Below are 23,766 nucleotides of genomic sequence, written 5' to 3'. Positions count from 1 at the left end.
AAAGTAAACACTCTGCAGGACTGGTACTATTGCACATGATATCACACACAAGTAAACACTCTGCAGGACTGCTACTATCGCACATGATATCACACACAAGTAAAAACGCTGCAGGACTGCTTGTATCGAACATTATAGCACACAAGTAAACACTCTGCAGGACTGCTACTATCGCACATGATATCACACACAAGTAAACACTCTGCAGGACTGCAACTATCTTGCGTGATATCACACAAGTAAACACTCTGCAGAACTGCTTGTATCGCACATGATATGACACAAAAGTAAACACTGCAACACTGCTTGTATCGCACATGATATCACACACAAGTAAAAACGCTGCAGGACTGCTTGTATCGAACATTATAGCACACAAGTAAACACTCTGTAGGACTGCTACGATTGCGCATGATATCACACTAAAGTAAACACACTGCAGGACTGCTACTATCTTCCATGATATCACACTTACTGTAAGTTAACTCTCTGCATTACTGCTTGTATCACACGATATCACACACAAGTAAACACTCTGCAGGACTGCTACTATCTTCCATGATATCACACTTACTGTAAGTTAACTCTCTGCATTACTGCTTGTATCACACATGATATCACACACAAGTAGACACTCTGCACAAGTGCTACTATCGCACATGTCACAAACAAGTAAACACAGTGTGTGTGTGTGTGTGTGTGTGTATATATATATATATATTTTTTTTTTTAAATTGACATATATACATATTTTTTTTATTGACATATATATATATACACACACACACACACACACACACACACACACACACACACACACACACACGTCGATTAAAAAAAAAAAAAAAAAAAAAAAAAAAAAAAAATATATATATATATATATATATATACATATATATATATATATATATATATATTACTGCTTGTAAAATAGGTTTTCTAGTAGAAAAATGGGATTAAAGCCTTCCTGGTTTTTGGGTAGTCTTCAAACTTCTCAAGGTACCATCTGCATGGAGCAAAAATTATCATAAATTATTAATGGTGAAAAAAATATAATCTATTAATGGTGAAAAACCTTCTTCTTACCTGTGGTGGTCCACAGCCCTGCTCCTGAGGACCACTGCGGTGAAGACGGCGAAGGCGGCGCTCTGCAGCGATTGGCCCGCCAGAGCGAAGCCGGCCCACTCCAGTATCTCGCCTAGGAAGTTGGCTCCGGACACGTACTCAAACATTCCACCTGCCAACATCGTCACTTCCATGTTGTCGTCTGCGTGCTACTCAGCCATCATCTTGCCTGACCTTTAGGGACCTTGTAGTGGCTCTCTCCGGGGGCCCTCAGGGTCCTCAGGATGTGGTCAGAGTGCAGATTCATCAGCCAGCCAAGCAACCATAGGACAGATCCTGGAAACAATGGAAGCCATTTTGCCTGAAACCTCTGCATTCCGGGGTCCAGAAGAACACCAAAACACATACAGTGGAGCAAAAAAGTATTTAGTCAGCCAGCGATTGTGCAAGTTCTCCCACTTAAAATGATGACAGAGGCCTGTAATTTTCATCATAGGTACACTTCAACTGTGAGGGACAGAATGTGAAAAAAAAATCACATTGTAGGAATTTTAAAGAATTTATTTGTAAATTAAGGTGGAAAATAAGTATTTGGTCAACCATTCAAAGCTCTCACTGATGGAAGGAGGTTTTGGCTCAAAATCTCACGATTCTTTCCTTAACACGGATCAATCGTCCTGTCCCCTTAGCAGAAAAACAGCCCCAAAGCATGATGTTTCCACCCCCATGCTTCACAGTAGGTGTGGTGTTCTTGGGATGCAACTCAGTATTCTTCTTCCTCCAAACACCACGAGTTGAGTTTATACCAAAATGGATACATGGATGATACAGCAGAGGATTGGGAGAATGTCATGTGGTCAGATGAAACCAAAATAGAACTTTTTGGTATAAACTCAACTCGTCGTCCACATGTAGACTGGTTGGGCAAACTCCCACGCACCCTCAAGGACTCTGCCGAGAGTATAGACCTGGTCCACAGTTCCACGACCAGTACGAAAACCACACCGTTCCTCCTGAATCCGAGGTTAGACTATCTGGCGTAGCCTCCTCTCCAGGGTATCGGACTGTCTGATTGTGGCGGTCCGCTCCCTGTACGATCAGTGTCAGACCTTGGTCCGCATTGCCGGCGGTAAGTCGGACCCGTTTCCAGTGAGGGTTGGACTCCGCCAAGGCTGTCCTTTGTCACCCATTCTGTTCATAACTTTTATGGACAAAATTTCTAGGCGCAGTCAAGGCGTTGAGGGGTTCCGGTTTGGTGGCTGCAGGATTAGTTCTCTGCTTTTTGCAGATGATGTGGTCCTGATGGCTTCATCTGGCCGGTATCTTCAGCTCTCACTAGATCGGTTCGCAGCCGACTGTGAAGCGACTGGGATGAGAATCAGCACCTCCAAGTCCGAGTCCATGGTTCTCGCCCGGAAACGGGTGGAGTGCCACCTCCGGGTTGGGGAGGGGACCCTGCCCCAAGTGGAGGAGTTCAAGTACCTAGGAGTCTTGTTCACGAGTGAGGGAAGAGTGGATGGTGAGATCGACAGGTGGATCGGTGCGGTGTCTTCAGTAATGCGGACGTTGTACCGATCCGTTGTGGTGAAGAAGGAGCTGAGCCGGAAGGCAAAGCTCTCAATTTACCGGTTGATCTACGTTCCCATCCTCACCTATGGTCATGAGCTTTGGGTCATGACCGAAAGAACAAGATCACGGGTACAAGCGGCCGAAATCAGTTTCCTCCGCCATGTGGGTCTCTCCTTTAGAGATAGTGAGAAGCTCTGCCATCCGGGAGGAACTCAAAGTAAAGCCGCTGCTCATCCACATGGAGAGGAGCCGGATGAGGTGGTTCGGGCATCTGGTCAGGATGCCAACCGAATGCTTCCCGAGGGAGGTGTTTAGGGCACGTCCAACCGGTAAGAGGCCATGTTGAAGACCCAGGACACGTTGGGAAGACTATGGCCTGGGAACGCCTCGGGATCCCCTGGGAAGAGCTGGATGAAGTGGCTATGGAGAGGAAAGTCTGGGCAACCCTGCTTAGGCTGCTGCCCCCGCGACCCGACCTCGGATAAGCGGAAGTATATGGATGGATGGAGCTAGCATGTTATCAGTAGCATGCTAACAAGACAGAGTCAACTAACAAAAGATAGGACTCTTATGTGTATAGCAGCAAAATGAGCTAAAGGAAAGCTAGCAGTTAGCAGGCTAACCAGATAGAGTCAAGTAACAAAATATGAGTCTTAATTGTGCCGCTGTGAAATAAATACAAAAGCTAGCATTGTAACATGCAACACTAATAGTTACCATGTTAAAATAAAAAAATACTTAACTGAGGTGTATACTTACAAAATAGGCAGAAAAACTTGCGTGTTCAAATGCTAACGTAATGTCACGTGAAAACACTAAAAGTTATCATGCTCGAAATAACTAAATATTTGACTTGGAAAGTGAATACTTGACACTATTGAATATTGAATGTGACAAAGCTAGGAAACCAACAGCTACCATGAGTGAGCTAAAAATTATCACTTTGCTAAAAAGACAAGTCAAGCAACTAAATGTGACTGCTAGGAAGCAGGGTGGCGTGATCCAGTCTGCAGGATAGTCCAATAGTTACTATCTGCACTGACCTGCGAGGAAGCAGGGTCGTGTGATCCAGTCTGAAGGATAGTGTGCGTAGTGACTCAGATATCTGATCTGCATGAAGCCGTTGTACGTGCAGAACATGGTGGCCAGGACAAATGACACAAAGGGTGTTGGTTTACCTCCACGTATAAAGAATGGATAAACCAGTGATCTGTGGGACAAACCAGAGAAAGGAAAAGTTTTATAAGAAGACACAAGTGAACTTGGATCAAGCAGACATGATCCTGTCTCATGTGGAAAGGAACAATAACTTCAATGTACAACTATTAAATATAGTTTACTGTACACTTATTAAAGATGAAAACAAACTTCTACCTGCGATCAAAGAATTATGTGTATACATAGACATACATATTTATATATATATATATATTTATTATGTATGTATGTATGTATATATATATGTATATATATATATATATATATATATATATACATACACATACACACACACACATACATACCGGTATATATACACATTTATATAAATACATATACACACACATATAGTCATCCATCCATCCATCCATCATCCTCCGCTAATCCGAGGTCGGGTCGTGGGGGCAGCAGCCTAAGCAGGGAAGCCCAGACTTCCCTATCTCCAGCCACTTCGTCTAGCTCTTCCCGGGGGATCCCGAGGCGTTCCCAGGCCAGCCGGGAGACATAGTCTTCCCAACGTGTCCTGGGTCTTCCCCGTGGCCTCCTACCAGCTGGACGTGCCCTAAACACCTCCCTAGGGAGGCGTTCGGGTGGCATCCTGACCAGATGCCCGAACCACTTCATCTGGCTCCTCTCGATGTGGAGGAGCAGCGGCTTTACGTTGAGTTCCTCCCGGATGGCAGAGCTTCTCACCCTATCTCTAAGGGAGAGTCCCACCACCCGGCGGAGGAAACTCATTTCGGCCGCTTGTACCCGTGATCTTATCCTTTCGGTCATGACCCAAAGCTCATGACCATAGGTCATCATATACACACATATATATATATATATATATATATATATATATATACACATATACATATTCCATCCATCCATTTTCTACCGCTTATTCCCTTTCGGGGTCGCGGGGGGCGCTGGCGCCTATCTCAGCTACAATCGGGCGGAAGGCGGGGTACACCCTGGACAAGTCGCCACCTCATCGCAGGGCCACATATACATATTATATATATATATATATACACACATATACATAATATATATATATATAGACACATAAATATATATATTATATATACACATACATACATACATATATATATATAAATAAATAAACGATAAATGGGTTCTACTTGTTTAGTGCGTTTCTACCTTCAAGGTACTCAAAGCGCTTTGACACTACTTCCACATTTACCCATTCACACACACATTCACACACTGATGGAGGGAGCTGCCATGCAAGGCGCTAACCAGCACCCATCAGGAGCAAGGGTGAAGCGTCTTGCTCAGGGACACGAGGTTGGCACTAGGTGGGGATTGAACCAGGGACCCTCGGGTTGCGCACGGCCACTCTACCACTGTGCCATATATATATACGTCATCATTACACGACGTTTTCAAGACGAAACTCCCGGGAAATTTAAAATTGTAATTTAGTAAACTAAAAAGTCCGTATTGGCATGTTTTGGCATGCGGTTGGCAGACTTTGCATCCAGTGGCCCCCAGGTAAATTGAGTTTGAGACCCCTGTGCTAAATGCAACGGTGGTGCATTCAGGTGCACAAGCAGGAGTGGGTGATCAGAGTGTTGCACATACCTCTGTGCATAGTGGCACAAATACATGGCGATGAGCAGCTGGTTGGCGAGCAGAGATGTTCTGGCAGCAGACGTCCACAGCAGCAGACACACCGGCAGCAGGAAGGCCGGCAGCTCCTGCACGAACCAAGCAAACTTGACGTGGACTGGGAAGCCCTTGCCTCCGGAGTATCGTCCGTACGGCACGCTCTGAGAGAGCAGAGCCACAAATGTGCAGGCTGCCATTACAAGCATGACGTACGCCATGCAGTTCAATAAGTGCTGCTCTTTCTCCTCCGAAGAGAATATTGCCCGAAGGAGACTGTCCATTACGGCGGTGACGGGGGACAAAAACAATAGTAAACAAAAAAAGTGAGCCTCAAGGAGAAAGTAGTCAGACTGGAAAAGAAGGCGGGTCTTGGCCGGAAACAACCAATCATATCGCTTGATCATATGTCACGTCTCATTTCATCAGCCAATCACATTGTGCGGTATTACCACTATCATTTTACACACCGTCATTCAATAAATGCAATGTTAACCACAAAATAAAACACCATTGTTAAAAAAAGTAACACGAAAATAACACGTGAATACATGTTTTTGTATGAAAAAAAACACGTTTAATACATTTCTGTATTTTTATATCAGTTCACATTTGCCGTATGTCTAAAGATTTGCCTGTCTATAAATGCAAACCCATTTCTCGTGGGCGTGCAAAAGTAAACATAGATACTTCTTGAATACAACCAGTAGTTTCTAATTAGCCACGCACTGTTTATGAGGATAATAAATGTTTGAGGCTTTACAATATTCCCGCACGCTATACTGTATTTATTACAGGCACACTCAGGGGAGGCTGCGACTGGTCCTAATCCACATGCGTCAGTGGCTACATGCTTGGGGGAATAAAATTTCATTTTAGCCGCTGACTGCTGCCTTTACGTTCATCTTCTCGCCCACTTGTGCTCACACATTTATGCTGTGTGCTCTAAACACTCTCACCCGTGTAACATCCTCCAAAGGCGTGCTCTTCTCCAGAATGGGGAAAAGAAGCAGACAGAGGCAAAAGAACCCACCTCCAGCAGGCAGAGACCACAGAGACATGCCAGTAAGTCACTCAATCACTTCATGCAATACATAAACATTACTGTCAGAGCTAAATCACCCCGTTTCCATATGAATTGGAAAATTGTGTTAGATGTAAATATAAACAGAATACAATGATTTGCAAATCATTGTCAACCCATATTCAGTTGAATATGCTACAAAGACAACATATTTGATGTTCAAACTGATAAAACATTTTTTGTGTGTGCAAATAATCATTACAATTTGATGCCAGCAACACGTGACAAAGAAATTGGGAAAGGTGGCAATAAATACTGAAAAAGTTGAGGGATGCTCATCAAACACTTATATCAATCAATCAATCAATGTTTACTTATATAGCCCTAAATCACTAGTGTCCCAAAGGGCTGCACAAACCACAACACAAACCACTATGACATCCTCGGTAGGCCCACATAAGGGCAAGGAAAACTCACACCCAGTGGGACGTCGGTGACAATGATGACTATGAGAACCTTGGAGAGGAGGAAAGCAATGGATGTCGAGCGGGTCTAACATGATGCTGTGAAAGTTCAATCCATAATGGATCCAACACAGTCGCAAGAGTCCAGTCCAAAGCGGATCCAACACAGCAGCGAGAGTCCCGTCCAACACAGTCGCAAGAGTCCAGTCCAAAGCGGATCCAACACAGCAGCGAGAGTCCCGTTCACAGCGGAGCCAGCAGGAAAACATCCCAAGCGGCGGCGGATCAGCAGCGCAGCGATGTCCCCAGCCGATACACGGGCGAGCAGTACATGGCCACCGGATCGGACCGGACCCCTTCCACAATGGAGAGTGGGACATAGGAGAAAAAGAAAAGAAACGGCAGATCAACTGGTCTAAAAATGGAGTCTATTTAAAGGCTAGAGTATACAAATGAGTTTTAAGGTGAGACTTAAATGCTTCTACTGAGGTGGCATCTCAAATTTTTACCGGGAGGGCGAACATCCCACAGGTGTGCAGGCTAATTGGGAACAGGTGGGTGCCTTGATTGGGTATAGAAGCAGCTTCCATGAAATGCTAAGTAATTCACAAACAAGGATGGGGAGAGGGTCACCACTTTGTAGGCAAATATTCGAAAAATTTTAGAACAACATTTCTCAACGAGCTATTGCAAGGAATTTAGGGATTTTACCATCTATGGTACGTAAAATCATCAAACACTTCAGAGAATCTGGAGAAATCACAGCACGTAAGCGATGATATTACGGACATTTGATCCCTCAGGCGGTACTGCATCAAAACCGACATCAGTGTGTAAAGGATATCACCACATGGGCTCAGGAACACTTCATAAAACCGCTGTCAGTAACTACATCTGTAAGTGCCAGTTAAATTTCTACTATACAAAGCCAAACTCATTTATCAACAATATCCTGAAACGCCGCCGGCTTGGCTGGGCCCGAGCTCACCTAAGATGGACTGATGCAAAGTGGAAAGGTGTTCTGTGGTCTGACGAGTCCACATTTCAAATTATATTTGGAAACGGGGGACGTGGTGTCCTCCAGAACAAAGAGGAAAATAACTATTCGGATTGTTATATTCGCAAAATTCAAAAGCCAGCCTCTGTGATGGTATGGGGGTGTATTAGTGCCCAAGGCATGGGTAACTTACACATCTGTGAAGGCACCATTAATGCTGAAAGGTCCATGCAGGTTTTGGAGCAACATATGTTGTCATCCAAGCAACGTTATCTCGGACGCCCCTGTTTATTTCAACAAGTCAAGTGTTACAACAGCGTGGCTTCGTAAAAAAAAAGAGTGCGGGTACTTTCCTGGCCCGCCTGCATTCCAGACCTGTCTCCCATCGAAAATGTTTGGAGCATAATGAAGCGTGAAATATGACAGCGGAGACCCCGGACTGTTGAACGACTGAAGCTCTACATAAAACAAGAATGGGAAAGAATTCCACTTTCAAAGCTTCAGCACTTAGTTTCCTCAGTTCCCAAACATTTATTGAGTGTTGTTAAAAGAAAAGGTGATGTAACACAGTGGTGAACATGCCCTTTCCCAACTACTTTGGCACGTGTTGCAGCCAAGAAATTCCAAGTTAAATATTATAGGCAAAAAAAATACAGATTATGAGTTTGAACATCAAATATGTTGTCTTTGTAGTGCATTCAACTGAATATGGGTTGAAAACGATTTGCAAATCATTGTATTCCGTTTATATTTACATCTAACACAATTTCCCAACTCATATGGAAACGGGGTGTGTAAACAATGCATGTGTTTCAGGGCTGGGGTGCTGGCTACGCTGACATTGTGAAGGAAAACAAGCTGTTTGAGCACTACTACCAGGAGCTGGGCTTGGTGCCGGATGGAGAATTTGAGGATTTTATGGCCGCCATGAGAGAACCGCTGCCAGTCACCATCCGCATCACTGGATACAAGAGGTAAGTGTCGCCAATGCCGCAGTCAGAAAGGGAAGTAGTTATTGGCTGTTGTAAAACTCGCTAGATGACGACATCATAGGCATACTTGCCAACCCTCTGGATTTTCCGGGAGACTCCCGAAATTCAGCGCCTCTCCCAAAACCTCCCGGAAGAAATTTTCTCCCGAAATTCAGCCGGAGCTGGAGGCCACGCCCCCTCTAGCTCCATGCGGACAGCTGACCTGAGTGGAGACAGCCTGTTTTCACATCCGCTTTCCCACTATATAAACAGTTTGCCTGCCCAATCACGTTACATCTACAGATTTTAATACAAAACTGCACACACAAGGAGACGAAGCAGAAGAACGAGGAAGTTACAGCCATGGCGACGAGCAAAATGAAGAAATACCATTCGTTCCAAAACGAATGGAAACAAGAATTTCAGTTTATCTAGGAGAGTTCGAAGGGGAAGGGGAATGTTGCCTGTAAATTTTGTAGAACAGACTTCTCCATTGAACACAGTGGCCAAACGTATATACTCAGTCATGAACGGTCAGCGAAGCACAAAGCATCCGCAGCATAGCATCGTTCAAAACCCACTATTATGGGCCACCTCGCAAACTGGAGACCCGATGGTGTAACTTATGCTGAGACAATGATGGCTATGCTGATAGCAACATCCCGTTTTCCTTTGCGGATGGATGTCTACAACAAATCCGTGAAGGATGTTCCCGGATTCAGAGATCGCTCACCTGTACGCAAATGGCAGAACAAAGGTTACTGAAATAGTGAAAAGTAAGTGTTGTTGTTTTTTTTTTTTTGTAACCAGCAAGCACAGTACAGTTAGAACAACTGTGTTTTATTACTGTGTATTTGATAGGTGCCGTCTGAAATTCAACTATTTATTTTATTTATATATATCTAATAAAATAAATATATATAGCTAGAATTCACTGAAAGTCAAGCATTTCATACATATATATATATATATATATATATATATATATATATATATATATATATATATATATATATATATATATATATATATATATATATATATATATATATATGTGTATGAAATATATATGAAATACTCGAGTTGGTGAATTGCAGCTGTAAATATACTCCTCCCCTCTTAACCACGCTCCCTGCCCCAACCACGCCTCCACCCCACCACCTCCCGAAATCAGAGGTCTCAAAGTTGGCAAGTATGATCATAGGGGCAGTGTGGTGAATCAGGGGTTATTGCATGTGCCTCACAATATGAAGGCCCTGGGTTCAATCCCGGGCTCGGGGTCTTTGTGTAGAGTTTGCATGTTCATCCCGTGACTGCGTGGGTTCTATTCCGGCTTCCTCCCACCTCCAAAGACATGCACCTAGAGATAGGCCCCTCCCACTTCCAAAGACATGCACCTGGGGATAGGTTGAGTGGCAACACTAAATGGTCCCTAGTGCAGTGATTTTCACCCACTGTGCCGCGGCACACGGAAATTATGCAACTTCATCTAATTGGTCAAAAAAATATTTTTTGGCAAATAAATGATCATAATAATGTGCCGTTGTCTAGTGCCTGTGCGGTGTAGAGCTTGGCAGGGTAATCTTGTAATACTCCACATCAGAAGGTGGCAGCAGGTAGTTTATTGCTTTGTAGAAGTTGGAACGCATCGAGAATGGTTTGTCGTGATCCCAATATGCTGAGCACAGCGGGAGACAGCGTGCAGGTGAAAAGGTATCTAACGCTTCAAGCAAAAATGAACAAAAGGCAAGTCCAGCTAGGAAAAGGCACTGAAGGATAGGGACGGCTATGTCAAACAAAAGTAAAACTGAACTGGCTACAAAGTCAACAAAAACAGAATGCTGGACGACAGCAAAAACTTACAGCGTGTAGAGCGGAGACGGCGTCCACAAAGCACATCCGTACATGACATGACAATCAACTGTGTCCCCACAAAGAAGGATAGCGTACGCAAAACTGGTTTGGATGGTTCTCGTGATCCCAATATGCTGAGCACAGCGGGAGACAGCGTGCAGGTGAAAAGGTATGCAATGCTTCAACCAAAAATGAACAAAAGGCAAGTCCCGCTAGGAAAAGGCACTGAAGCATAGGTACGGCTATGTAAAACCAAAGTAAAACTGAACTGGCTACAAAGTCAACAAAAACAGAATGCTGGACGACAGCAAAAACTTACAGCGTGTGGAGCGGAGACGGCGTCCACAAAGCACATCCGTACATGACAATCAACAATGTCCCCACAAAGAAGGATAGCGTACTCACAATTTAAATAGTCTGGATTGCGAAAAGAAAGCTGGTGCGGGCAATAGCACTCAAGGAAGGTGTGAAGCTGCTACAGGAGAACACCAACAAAACCGGAAGGGTCACCAAAATAAGAGCGCAAGACAGGAACTAAAGCACTACACACAGGAAACAACAAACTCAACATAAGGCACGACAACCTGGTGGAGTTTCATTTTTTTAACCTTTTCTGCTGGTGGTGTGCCTCTGTATTTTTTTTTTTTTAAATAAAAAAAAGTGCCTTGGCTCAAAAAAGGTTGAAAAACACTGGCCTAGTGTGAATGTGAGTGGGAATGTTGTCTATTTGTGTTGGCCCTGCGATGAGGTGGCGACTTGTCCAGGAGAACACCAACAAAAACAGGAAAGGTCACCAAAATATAGCGCTGGACAGGAACTAAAGCACTACACACAGGAAACAACAACAACAAACTTGACATAAGGCACGACAACCTGGTGGAGTTTCATTTTTTAACCTTTTCTGCTGGTGGTGTGCCTCTGTATTTTTTTTTTTAAATAAAAAAAAATGCCTTGGCTCCAAAAAGGTTGAAAAACACTGGCCTAGTGTGAATGTGAGTGGGAATGTTGTCTATTTGTGTTGGCCCTGCGATGAGGTGGCGACTTGTCTAGGGTGTACCCCGCTTCCGCCCGAATGCAGCTGAGATAGGCTCCAGCGACCCCAAAAGGGACAAGCGGTAGAAAATGAATGGATGGATGGACGTCATCATACTGTTAAAAAGAGGCAGATACGATTGCACTTCTACCTGGTTGCAGCCACGCCAAGGAGATCCTGCATTGTCTGAAGGACAAGTACTTTAAGGAGCTGGAGATTGACGGGCAGAAGATTGAAGCGCCGCAGCCTCTCAGCTGGTAAAGACCATACAAGCGAGTCACGCAGCGTCACGCCACAACCAGTAATCCTCATGCGCACCTTTGCAGGTATCCTGACGAGCAGGCCTGGCACACCAACCTGAGCCGGAAGGTCATTCGCAAGTCTCCCCTGCTGGAGAAGTTCCACCAGTTTCTTGTGAGCGAGACCGAGTCGGTGAGTAAATGAAGAATCGGAAATATACACGCAGCACCTTGATGAAAATAAAGAACAACTTCTACGGGGTTGAGCAGAACCTTCCATGGAGAAAGCTCCAGAAATTGTTTTTTTTCTGGAAGCAGAGGAAGCTGGAGACCTGGGGTGTCTCCAGTGTTCTGTTGAAATAAAATCAAGCAAAAAACAACAATCCAAAAGTCAGAAAAAAAGATGACATTTTGTTACTAATAACTAATACCGTATTTCCTTGAATTGCCGCCGGGTATATAGTATGTGCCTGGCTAGAATTACTGCCGGGTCAAACTCGTTTCGCAAAATAATCAGCGCATGCTTAGCATTACCGCCGGCTCAGGATTAACGCCGGGTCAAACTCGTTTCGCAAAATATTATTTTTAATAGCTCATGTCTAGAATTTCCGCCGGGTCAAACTCGTTTCGCAAAATAATTAGCATATGCCTAGAATTTCCGCCGGGTCAAACTCGTCACGTCACGAGTGACACTTCACCTGTCATCATTTTCAAAATGGAGGAGGCTGATTTCAATCATTTGAAATCGCATAAAGGGAAGAAGATTAAGAGCCATTCAATAGGATTTAAGGTCCAAGCTATTGAATATGCTAAAAAGAACAGTAAGCAGCTATGTTTTATTAATATACCGTAGCTGTGTGTGTCAAAACTGAGTCATTAAATGACTCCCACTTCCTGGTGGTAGAGGGCGCTAGTGATCCTTCTTGCGACTACTCGGCTGCAGAAGAAGTGACAACAAGCAGCAAGAGTGAGCAGCGATCGTTTATTTTTTCCTCTCACTTGCACTTTTAACATGGAGGATTACATACCTAAAATAAAACAGTTTTCTAAACTGGACTTTCAATCGAAGCAGGAAGTAATAAAGAAAGAACTCCATCGAGACAGAGAGACTTTTAAAACTGAAGGAAGACTTCTACAATCAAGTTATCGATGCTTTTGATCAGAAGGAGCTGCGCATGGATTTCATTTATAAGTAAAGGTAAGACCATAATAACATTTTTTTAATTAAATGTGCTTTTCATGACGGTATCCTTACATCACACTCAAATTTATAAGTGCAGGCCTAAATTAACCGCACGCCTTTGGTGAGCGCCGGAGTGAGAAGAGGTTTTAAATTAATTAGCGTCCCGGTGGCAATTCAAGGAAATACGGTAATTAGAATTGTATTTTTTTGACACCCCTAATAACTCTTTTGTCACTTATTACAAACAAGTTGTGTTTTAAAAAGAGACAACCCTTGTTGTATCTCCATTAGTGCTTCCAGGCTTGACCGTGGCAATGAACTTGCACAAAGTAGAAATTAAATATAACTCAATTATTTTAATAGCTAGGATCATAAACAATGGTTTACCACCTAAGTTCATTGTTTAACATAGAACCCTCCAGATATATATAAAAACACCCACATAGTCACTTTAACACTGTTTTAATCCAATAAGGTAAGTTTGGCTTAGGCTGAGCCAATCAGTGGCCACGATACTGAAGAGCGTGAACTGATTGTTTTGGTCTCATCTAGTGGCCAATAGTACTATAGTCTTTTTCTTTTTTTTAATACAAAATAATACACAATAATATTCCAAGTCCAAAACCAAAGCTGGCCCAGCTACATTCAGAATAGCAATCGACTGAGAGTACACACAAATATGACACAAAACAATCCAAAAGCAGTCAAACAAAAAAGACTAATATCAATATTAATAATTATTCCAACATAGCAGAGAAAAGCGTCATGTTTAAGGGCAACTAATTGACTTCCTGCAGGGTAACATCAGCCGCCAGGAAGCCGTCAGTATGATTCCTCCTCTCCTGCTGAAGATTGAGTCTCACCACAAAGTAAGACAACCGTCTGCTTCTTGGCATCTGTTCTTGTGATAAATAATACCATAGGGGTGTGTGTGTCTGTAGATCCTGGACATGTGTGCAGCTCCTGGGTCCAAGACAGCCCAGCTCATTGAGATGCTGCATGCTGACATGGAAGTGCCCTTTCCAGGTCAGAATCACTTCACATGCTGCTTGCATTACATTTGGGCCAAATAGATCTGGCGAACGGTCACAAACACATAATGCACCTGGTCTGCCAGAGAATAACAAGACTCAGCATGACAGATCATTGGTGTTAGCAACTTTAGTGACTTTATCGCTAAATTCTAATGGGTAGTCGTAGAACCTCTTTATATAAAAAAGTGACTAGAGAATACCGTATTTCCTTGAATTGCCGCCGGGGCGCTAATTAATTTAAAACCTCTTCTCACTCCGGCACTTACCAAAGGCATGCGGTAAAGGCAAGCATGCGCTAATTATTTTAAAACCTCTTCTCACTCCGGCACTCACCAAAGGCATGCGGTAAAAAATTGAGTGTGATGTAAGGATACCATCATGAATAGCACATTAAATAAAAAATAAAAAAACATTATTATGGTCTTACCTTTACTTATAAATGAAGTCCATGCGCAGCTCCTTCTGATCAAAAGCATCGATAACTTGTTGATAGAAGTCTTCCTTATCTTTCTTCAGTTTTAAAAGTCTGTCTGCCTCGATGGAGATCTTCCTTTATTACCTCCTGCTTCGATTGAAAGTCCAGTTTAAAAAACTGTTTTATCAGTTAGCTCAGCTCCTCACGTGTCGTGCGGGCGACGAAAGAATAATCCCCGGACAACTCCCCCTCTCGTTCTGCTCCGTGGGTGATCTCTTTATCCCACCGTCGCCACAATGTAGTGTCATTGTATAAATAATACACTGGGTATTTATGACTGGAACATGCTTTATTTCAGCCCGGTTGTTTACATAGCCAGCATTAGAGTAGTGCTGTGACATCCTAAAAGGTCAGTTGTGCACCCCCCGCGTCATATCCGTTCCCAGCACACCACGACACTTGTTGTCACTTCTTCTGCAGCCGAGTAGTCGCAAGAAGGATCACTAGCACCCTCTACCACCAGGAGGCAAGAATCATTTAATGCCTCATATTTGACACACGCAGCTACGGGATATTAATAAAACATAGCTGCTTACTGTTCTTTTACGGTATATTTATAAAACATAGCTGCTTACTGTTCTTTTTAGCATATTCAATAGCTTGGACCTTAAATCCTACTGAATAGCTCTTAATCTTCTTCCCCTTTATGCGATTTCAAATTATTGAAATCAGCCTCCTCCATTTTGAAAATGATGACAGGGGAAGTGTCACGCGTGACGTGACGAGTTTGACCCGGCGGTAATACTAAGCATGCGCTAATTATTTTGCGAAACGGGTTTGACACGGCAGTAATTCTAGGCAGGCGCATACTATATACCCGGCGGCAATTCAAGGAAATACGGTAATATAGCAGAGACTCTGAAATGAGTGCAAGAAATCATTGCTGCCAAAGATGCATCAACAAAGGTTGTGAATACTTATGTACATGGGATTTTTTTTTAAAGTTTTTTGTTTCTAATAAATTTGCAAAAAAGCTCAAAAATGTTTTCACATTGTCATTATAGGGTATTGTGTGTAGAATTTTGAGGACAAAATGAATTTACTCCAGTTTGGACTAAAGATGTAACATAAAATGAGTAGAGTGCTGTGAATACTGTATTTTCAGAGGGCTTCGTCATCGCCAACGACGTGGACAACAAGCGCTGCTACCTGCTGGTGCACCAGACCAAGCGCCTCAACAGCCCGTGCATCGTGGTGGTCAACCACGACGCCTCCTGCATCCCCACACTGCGCATCCAGACGAACGGGAAGAAAGATGTCCTCTTCTACGACCGCATCTTGTGTGACGTACCCTGCAGGTGAGAGGAATATTAGTTCAGCTGCATGGTTCTTGAATACTTGGTTGTCAATCATATCTCCAGGAATTCACGCAAATTATGCACAACCTCGCAACTTTGTCCAACATTCAGCCTTCCCCGCAAATTTTAGCCAATGGAATTTGTCTCAAACGCACACATCAACTGTCCAATCAACATTTATTTGAGTTTCCTGTGTAGACCAAGCAGGAAGAACAACATGTAACAATATATCACCTACCGTATTTCCTTGAATTGCCGCCGGGTATATACTATGCGGCTGCCTGGAATTACTGCCGGGTCAAACTCGTTTTGCAAAATAATTAGCACATACTTAGCATTACCGCCGGCTCAGGATTAACGCCGGGTCAAACCCGTTTCGCAAAATATTATTTTTATTAGCGCATTTCTAGAATTACCGCCGGGCCAAACTCGTTTCGCCAAATAATTAGCATATGCCTAAAATTTCCACTGGGTCAAACTCGTCACGTCACAAGTGACACTTCACTTGTCATCATTTTCATAATGGAGGAGGCTGATTTCAATAATTTGAAATCGCATGAAGGGAAGAAGATTAAGAGCTATTCAGTAGGATTTAAGGTCCAAGCTATTGAACATGCTAAAAAGAACAGTAAGCAGCTATGTTTTAATAATATACCGTAGCTGCGTGTGTCAAATATCAATCAATCAATCAATCAATGATTATTTATATAGCCCTAAATTACTAGTGTCTCAAAGGGCTGCATAAACCACAACACAAACCACAACGACCTCCTCGGTAGGCCCACATAAGGGCAAGGAAAACTCACACCCAGTGGGACGTCGGTGACAATGATGACTATGAGAAACCTTGGAGAGGACCGAAAGCAATGGATGTCAAGCGGGTCTAACATGATACCGTGAGAGTGGTGGTAAAGGGCGCTAGTGATCCTTCTTGCGACTACTCGGCTGCGGAAGAAGTGACAACAAGCAGCAAGACTGAGCCGCGATCGTTTATTTTTTCCTCTCGCTTGCACTTTTAACATGGAGGATTACATATCTAAAATAAATCAGTTTTCTAAACTGGACTTTCAATCGAAGCAGGAGGTAATAAAGGAAGATCTCCATCAAGATAGAGACTTTTAAAACTGAAGAAAGATAAGGAAGACTTCTATAAACAAGTTATCGATGCTTTTGATCAGAAGGAGCTGCGCATGGACTTCATTTATAAGTAAAGGTAAGACCTTAATAAAGTTTTTTTAATTAAATGTGCTTTTCATGATGGTATCCTTACATCACACTCAAATTTATAAGCGCAGGCCTAAATTTACCGCATGCCTTTGGTAAACGCCGGAGTGAGAAGAGGTTTTAAATTAATAGCGCCCCGGCGGCAATTCAAAGAAATACGATATGTATTAAACAAACCACACAATTGTCCTATTGTAGCAAAAACATACTTCGCTGAGCCTTATGGGTAATGTAGTACACAAACATTGACTTCTTAGTTGTCTTTATATGTTTCACTTTTATTTATACAGGTCAATTAATAAGGTAGTTTTACTTGCTCTGCTGACCGTGCAAAGAGGCAGCATTTGCATGTTAGAGATGTTGAAGTGTGATGATAATCTCACACTGTCTTTTTATTTAACAACAAAAATGAGTGCTATAGATCGCTCTCAACAGTTCACAAATGGTCTTAACCTGCGGAGGGAAATGAGTTGAAAGATAAATGAATATACTTTGAGAATGTCTGCAACTTGTGGACGACAGAGCAGACCGTGGACAGCAAGACAGCCTTTGGTGAGGTTTCTTATATCTATATCTTATATCTAATTATAGTTAGATATATGTTTTTTTTCAGGACCAATACTGATTATTAGTAGTAAAGAAAACCTATAATCGATATTCATTTACAGTAAAAGTGACATTTTCAATACTACTTTTACAAACTCCAGGGAACACTTAGACACTGTTTAAAAAAAAATAATTAGCGGTTTTAAAAATAAGCCTCAAAATATTGCAACTTTTGCTACAAGTTTCTGAGAAGTTTGCCGGCAAATTCAAGAATTTTAGGTCGCAATAACGGCAAGCCAAAAACGGTGAGATGCTGGAGGCACTGGTTCATTGCAAAGTGGAATCTCCAGAAGCATCTGAGACACATACATTGAGATCGTATCTGCCTCAAAGCAAATTGTACAACTTCTGAGCGCTCAGTTTGCCAACGTGCTGCCACTCACTGCTGCTGTGTGCACAGCGGGGACGGCACCATGAGGAAGAACATCGACGTGTGGAAGAAGTGGACCACCAGCAACAGCCTGCACCTTCACGGGTGAGCACATGCTGCCGTCACCTCTTTTAATGAACTCCTTTTTTCAGCGCATCAAAATTGCTTTTTCACATCAGAGGCAACAGAGAAGTTGACTTTTTGTGGTCATTATGAAAGCAGGCAATATTATAAGTACTTTTCAATGGATCAAGTGGAGGGGATCATTCATATATATACTTTATATTGATTTATTTATGAAAGAGAGGTAAGCAAGTGAAAGGGGTTTCATGATAATAGACGCATGTTTCTTTCATTAAAGGGGAACATTATCACCAGACCTATGTAAGCGTCAATATATACCTTGATGGTGCAGAAAAAAGACCATCTATTTTTTTAACCGATTTCCGAACTCTAAATGGGTGAATTTTGGCGAATTAAACGCCTTTCTGTTTATCGCGCTGGAAGCGATGACGTCAGAACGTGACGTCGCCGAGGTAACACACCCACCATTTTCATTTTCAACACATTACAAACACCGGGTCTCAGCTCTGTTATTTTCCGTTTTTTTTGACTATTTTTTGGAACCTTGGAGACATCATGCCTCGACGGTGTGTTGTCGGAGGGTGTAACAACACTAACTGGGAGGGATTCAAGTTGCACCACTGGCCCGAAGATGCCAAAGTGTCTGCAGCCAGACCCCCATTGAATGTGCCAGAGTGTCTCCACATTTTACCGGCGATGCTAAGGCAGACATGACAGAGATGTATGGATAACCTGCAGATGCATTTGCAACGATAGTCAACGAAATCACAAAGGTGAGTTTTGTTGATGTTGACTGCCAGCTAATCGATGCTAACATGCTATGCTAATCGATGCTAACATGCTATTTACCGGCGGTGCTAAAGCAGACATGGAACAGAGATGTATGGATAACCTGTAGATGCATTTGCGACTATATTACGTTTCCTTCCACCCACATTTAATGCGAAAAAAACACTTACCAATCGACGGATTTAAGTTGCTCCAGTGTCAAAAGATGCGAAAGTCCTGATCCTTTGGTCCGCACATTTTACCGGCGATGCTAACGCAGCTATTCGGCCATGCTATAGCTATGAATAGCGTCAATAGCTATTCGCTCAATAGCTTCAGTTTCTTCAATATTTTCATACTCCAACCATCTGTTTAAATACATGCGTAATCTGTTGAATCGCTTAAATCGTTGAAATCCGAGTTTGAATCCGAGCTAATGTCACTATATCTTGCTGTGGTATTCCCATTGTTTGTTTACATTGGCAGCACTGTGTGACGTCACAGGGAAATGGCCAGTGTCTTCGCAGAGAGCCGAAAATAAGGCACTTTAAAGCTTTATTTAGGGATATTCCGAGACCGGTAAAATTTTGAAAAAAACTTCAAAAAATACAACAAGCCACTGGGAACTGATTTTTATTGTTTTTAACCCTTTTGAAATTGTGATCATGTTCCCCTTTAAGACAAGAATATAAGTTGGTGTGATTGTGATGACTTGCATTGATTGGAATCCGACAGTAGTGATGATAAGCTACACCTTTTCAAATGGAGGAGGAAAAAACAGCTCCCATATTCCTTTTTTATATTTCCTGTATTTTATATTATTACTTTGAACTGTTTTATAATAATTTCTTTATCCTGTGAAGCAGGCGTGCCCACACTTTTTCTGCAGGCGAGCTACTTTTCAATTGACCAAGTGGAAGGAATCTACCTCATTAATATATATATAATTTATATTTAATTATGACAGAGACGTTTTTGTTAACACGTTAAAGGCCTACTGAAAGCCACTACTACCGACCACACAGTCTGATAGTTTATATATCAATGATGAAATATTAACATTGCAACACATGCCAATACGGCCGGTTTAGTTTACTGAATTGCAATTTTAAATTTCCCGCGGAAGTATCATGCTAAAACATCGCGGTATGATGACATGTGCGTGTGACGTCACGCATTGTAGAGGACATTTTGTTCGAGCTCCGTTCCCAGCTATAAGAAGTCTCTTTTCATCTCATAATTCCACAGTATTTTGGACATCTGTGTTGCTTAATCTTTTGCAATTTGTTCAATGAATAATGAAGACGTCAAAGAAGAAAGATGTAGGTGGGAAGCGGTGTATAGCGGCCGTCTTTAGCAACACAAACACAGCCGGTGTTTCAATGTTTACATTCCCGAAAGACGACGGTGAAGCTTTACAATGGAACAGAGCGGTCAAGCGAACACGGTGAAGCTTTACAATGGAACAGAGCGGTCAAGCGAACACGGTTGGATTGGACCACACACAAAGTACAGTGTATTATGCAACGATCATTTCAAAAGATCGTGTTTCGAAGAGGGTCCCTTGCGAAGGGCAGAGATGGGCATCGCCACCACCCGTCGACTGGTGCTTAAGAAAGGTGCGGGGCCGACCTTCAGGTTGTACAGGTACGACTATATAATCTCACTAGTAACACAATAAGCAGATACGGGATTTTCCAGAATTATCCTAGTAAATTTGTCTAATAACATCTGAATCGCTCCCACTGTATAGTCTTTTTTTTTTTCTCTAGTCCTTCACTCTCACTTTCCTCATCCACGAATCTTTCATCCTGGCTCAAATTAATGGGGAAATCGTAGCTTTCTCAGTCCGAATCGCTCTCGCTGCTGGTGGCCATGATTGTAAACAATGTTCAGATGTGAGGAGCTCCACAACCTGTGACATCATACGCACATCGTCTGCTACTTCCGGTACAGGCAAGGCTTTTTTATTAGCGAACAAAAGTTGCGAACTTCATCGATGTTCTCTACTAAATACTTTCAGCAAAAATATGGCAATATGGCGAAATGATCAAGTATGACACAGAATGGACCTGCTATCCCCGTTTAAATAAGAACATCTAATTTCAGTAGGCCTTTAAAGGTGTTTAATGATAACACAAGCATGTTTAACACATATAGATTCCTTTGTTTCATGAAGACAAGAATATAAGTTGGTGCATTACCTGATTCTGATGACTTGCATTCATTGGAATCAGACAGTAGTGCTGATAACGTCCATATTTTCGAATGGAGGAGAAAAAAAAAAGTACTCCTTTCTGTCCAATACCACATGGAAGTGGTTAGTTTTTGGCATCTTATTTGTCCAGCTTCCATACTCGTTTTTATACATTTTGCAAGAAATACATTGACTGCAAACTCCGTAGCTTGCTATCTTGTGCACGCTAGCTTTCTGAGACTCTTATTTTGTTAGCGCAGGCAGGATGAAGCAGGGCTTTTATTGTGAAGACCGCAACTGTGCAGTCTGTCTTTAGGGTTTTGACAGCAGGTACGGCGCGAGAGTGTGGAAAGAAAAAGTGTTTCTCACCCTCCTTTCGGTCGTGTTTTCTTAATGAGCTCGCAGCAGCCAGCGTCATCTCAGAAGACCCTCGGGTGCCGTGAATGTCAATCAAGTGACGAAAGTGACGTCGTAGTAAAAATTGATGATCACAAATGTTTAGGTTTATTTTTTTAATGCCTGGTTTGCGATGGGCACCCCTGCTCCAGAGCAGGGGTGCCCATTACGTCGATCGCGAGTTACCAGTCGACCGCGGGGGGTGTGTGTCAGTCGATCTCCAGCCAGGCTTTTAAAAAAAATAGACCTAAAAATTAGTGATCATCAATCTTCACCAAGACGTCACTTAAATGACATTCACGGTACCGGAGGGTCTTGTGAGATGACGCTGGCTGCTGCAAGATCATTATTATTAAAAATGACCGAGAGGAAGGCGAGAAACACTTTTTATTTCAACAGACTCTCAGGCCATACCTTCCGTCAAAACTCTAAAGGCCGACTGCACATTTCCTATCTTCACAATAAAAGCCCTGCTTCATGCTGCCTGCGCTAACTAAATACAGAGTCTCGGAAAACTGGCGTGCACAAGCGATCCCTCAGAAAGCTGGCGTGCACATCACTTGTGCACGCCAGCTTTCCGAGACTCTTATTTTGTTAGCGCACGCAGCATGAAGCAGGGCTTTTATTGTGAAGATAGGAAATGTGCAGTCGGCCTTTAGAGTTTTGACAACAGGTACGGTGCGAGCGTCTGTTGAAATAAAAAGTGTTTCTCGCCTTCCTCTCTGTCATTTTTTCATAATAATGAACTGGCAGCAGCCAGCGTCATCTCACAAGACCCTCGGGTGCCGTGAATGTCAATCAAGCAAGCTACGGAATTTGCCGCCAATGTTTTTCTTGTAAAGTGTATGGAAGCTGGATGAATTAGATGCCAAAAACCAACCACTTTCATGTGGTATTGTACAGAAAGGACAACTTTTTTTCTCCTCCATTTGAAAATGTGGGCGTTATCATCACTGTCTGATTCCAATCAATGCAAGTCATCAGAATCAGGTAATACACCAACTTATATTCTTGTCTTCGTGAAAGAAAGACATCTATATGTGTTACACATGCTTGTATTATCATTAAACACATTTAACTTGTTTACAAAAATGTCTCTTTCATAAATAAATAAATATAAATGATATATATAAATGAGGTGGATCCCCTCGAGTTGGTCAATTGAAAAGTAGCTCGCCTGCAGAAAAAGTGTGGGCACCCCTGCTCTAAAGCGTCTTTGAGTACTGTGAAAAGCGCTATACCAAATAAAATGTATTATCATTATTATTATTATTTTGATACACTTTACAAGAAATACATTGGCGGCAAACTCCGCTGCATGCTAGCTTTCTGAGACTCTTGTTTTATTAGCACAGGCAGGATGAAGCAGGGCTTTTATTGTTTAGACCAGGGGTCGGCCACCCGCGGCTCCAGAGCCGCATGCGGATCTTTGGCCACTCTGATGTGGCTCAGCTGCATAATCGCCGAAAGCTATTTGTATTTGTTGTAGAATGCGTCAAAGGCAGTGGCTTCATAGCACGTCTTCATATTGTTATCTGAGTGACCATCAGCAGATATTCGCGAGGATGGTTGACTTGAGAATTTGGGAACCTCCTGGAAAATTTGGGAGGATTGACAAGTGTAATGCTGTCAAGCGGAATTCATGTAAAAGTTGCGGGCCGGGTGTCTAAGACGCCTGGTTTACACAAAGCAAAAAAAATACTCTTTATGCTGTGTTATTTCATTTTAAATTTCAAAAGAGTTTTGTGGCTCCCATTGTCTTCTTTATTTTATGAAACGGGTCAAAATGGCTCTTTGAGTGGTAAAGGTTGCCAACCCCTGGTTTAGACCCTTTACTGCAGGGGTAGGGAACCTGCGGCTCTAGAGCCAGATGTGGCTCTTTTGATGACTGCATCTGGCTCTCAGATAAATCTTAGCTGACATTGCTTAACCCGATAAGTAATAAATGATTCCGCTGGTAATCACAGTGTTAAAAATAACGTTCAAAATTAAAAACATTCTCATGCATTTTATTCCATCAATCCAAGAAGTCGCATTTATGGTAAGAAGTATTTCATTTATTATTTGTTAGCTTCAGAAT

General features: G+C 42.6%; 2 protein-coding genes and 1 long non-coding RNA gene across 5 annotated transcripts in view; 1 reads left to right on the top strand and 2 right to left on the bottom strand.

Moving 5' to 3' along the window:
• Positions 1 to 881: 881 nt before the first annotated feature.
• Positions 882 to 5,846, bottom strand: srd5a1 (steroid-5-alpha-reductase, alpha polypeptide 1 (3-oxo-5 alpha-steroid delta 4-dehydrogenase alpha 1)). The gene is made up of 5 exons (XM_061882546.1): positions 5,446 to 5,846; positions 3,678 to 3,844; positions 1,300 to 1,401; positions 1,087 to 1,237; positions 882 to 1,006 (listed from the first exon to the last, which is right to left on the bottom strand). Exons 1-5 carry the CDS (start codon positions 5,751 to 5,753, stop codon positions 940 to 942), a joined length of 795 nt encoding a protein of 264 aa, XP_061738530.1. The 5' UTR covers positions 5,754 to 5,846; the 3' UTR covers positions 882 to 939.
• A 419-nt stretch (positions 5,847 to 6,265) lies between these two features.
• nsun2 (NOP2/Sun RNA methyltransferase 2) overlaps positions 6,266 to 23,766 on the top strand; it is a 46,389-nt gene continuing 28,888 nt past the window's right edge. Inside the window, exons 1-8 of the mRNA XM_061882545.1 lie at positions 6,266 to 6,534; positions 8,771 to 8,928; positions 11,974 to 12,069; positions 12,139 to 12,244; positions 14,032 to 14,103; positions 14,176 to 14,260; positions 15,849 to 16,041; positions 18,272 to 18,346. Of these exons, the coding sequence (XP_061738529.1) occupies positions 6,403 to 6,534; positions 8,771 to 8,928; positions 11,974 to 12,069; positions 12,139 to 12,244; positions 14,032 to 14,103; positions 14,176 to 14,260; positions 15,849 to 16,041; positions 18,272 to 18,346 (917 nt within the window). The 5' untranslated portion in view covers positions 6,266 to 6,402. The remainder of the gene's footprint in view (positions 6,535 to 8,770; positions 8,929 to 11,973; positions 12,070 to 12,138; positions 12,245 to 14,031; positions 14,104 to 14,175; positions 14,261 to 15,848; positions 16,042 to 18,271; positions 18,347 to 23,766) is intronic.
• The window catches only part of LOC133540065 (uncharacterized), a 64,955-nt gene continuing 56,884 nt past the window's right edge, over positions 15,696 to 23,766 (bottom strand). The window contains exon 7 of one of the 3 annotated variants that reach the window (XR_009803536.1): positions 15,696 to 16,035. This is a non-coding gene — a long non-coding RNA (uncharacterized LOC133540065). The remainder of the gene's footprint in view (positions 16,036 to 23,766) is intronic. The other 2 variants (XR_009803537.1, XR_009803538.1) reach the window with 2 other exon arrangements.

The sequence above is a fragment of the Nerophis ophidion genome, linkage group LG21, assembly GCF_033978795.1.
Source record: "Nerophis ophidion isolate RoL-2023_Sa linkage group LG21, RoL_Noph_v1.0, whole genome shotgun sequence".
Lineage (NCBI taxonomy): Eukaryota > Metazoa > Chordata > Actinopteri > Syngnathiformes > Syngnathidae > Nerophis > Nerophis ophidion.
This window is presented reverse-complemented; position numbering and strand designations above follow the sequence as displayed.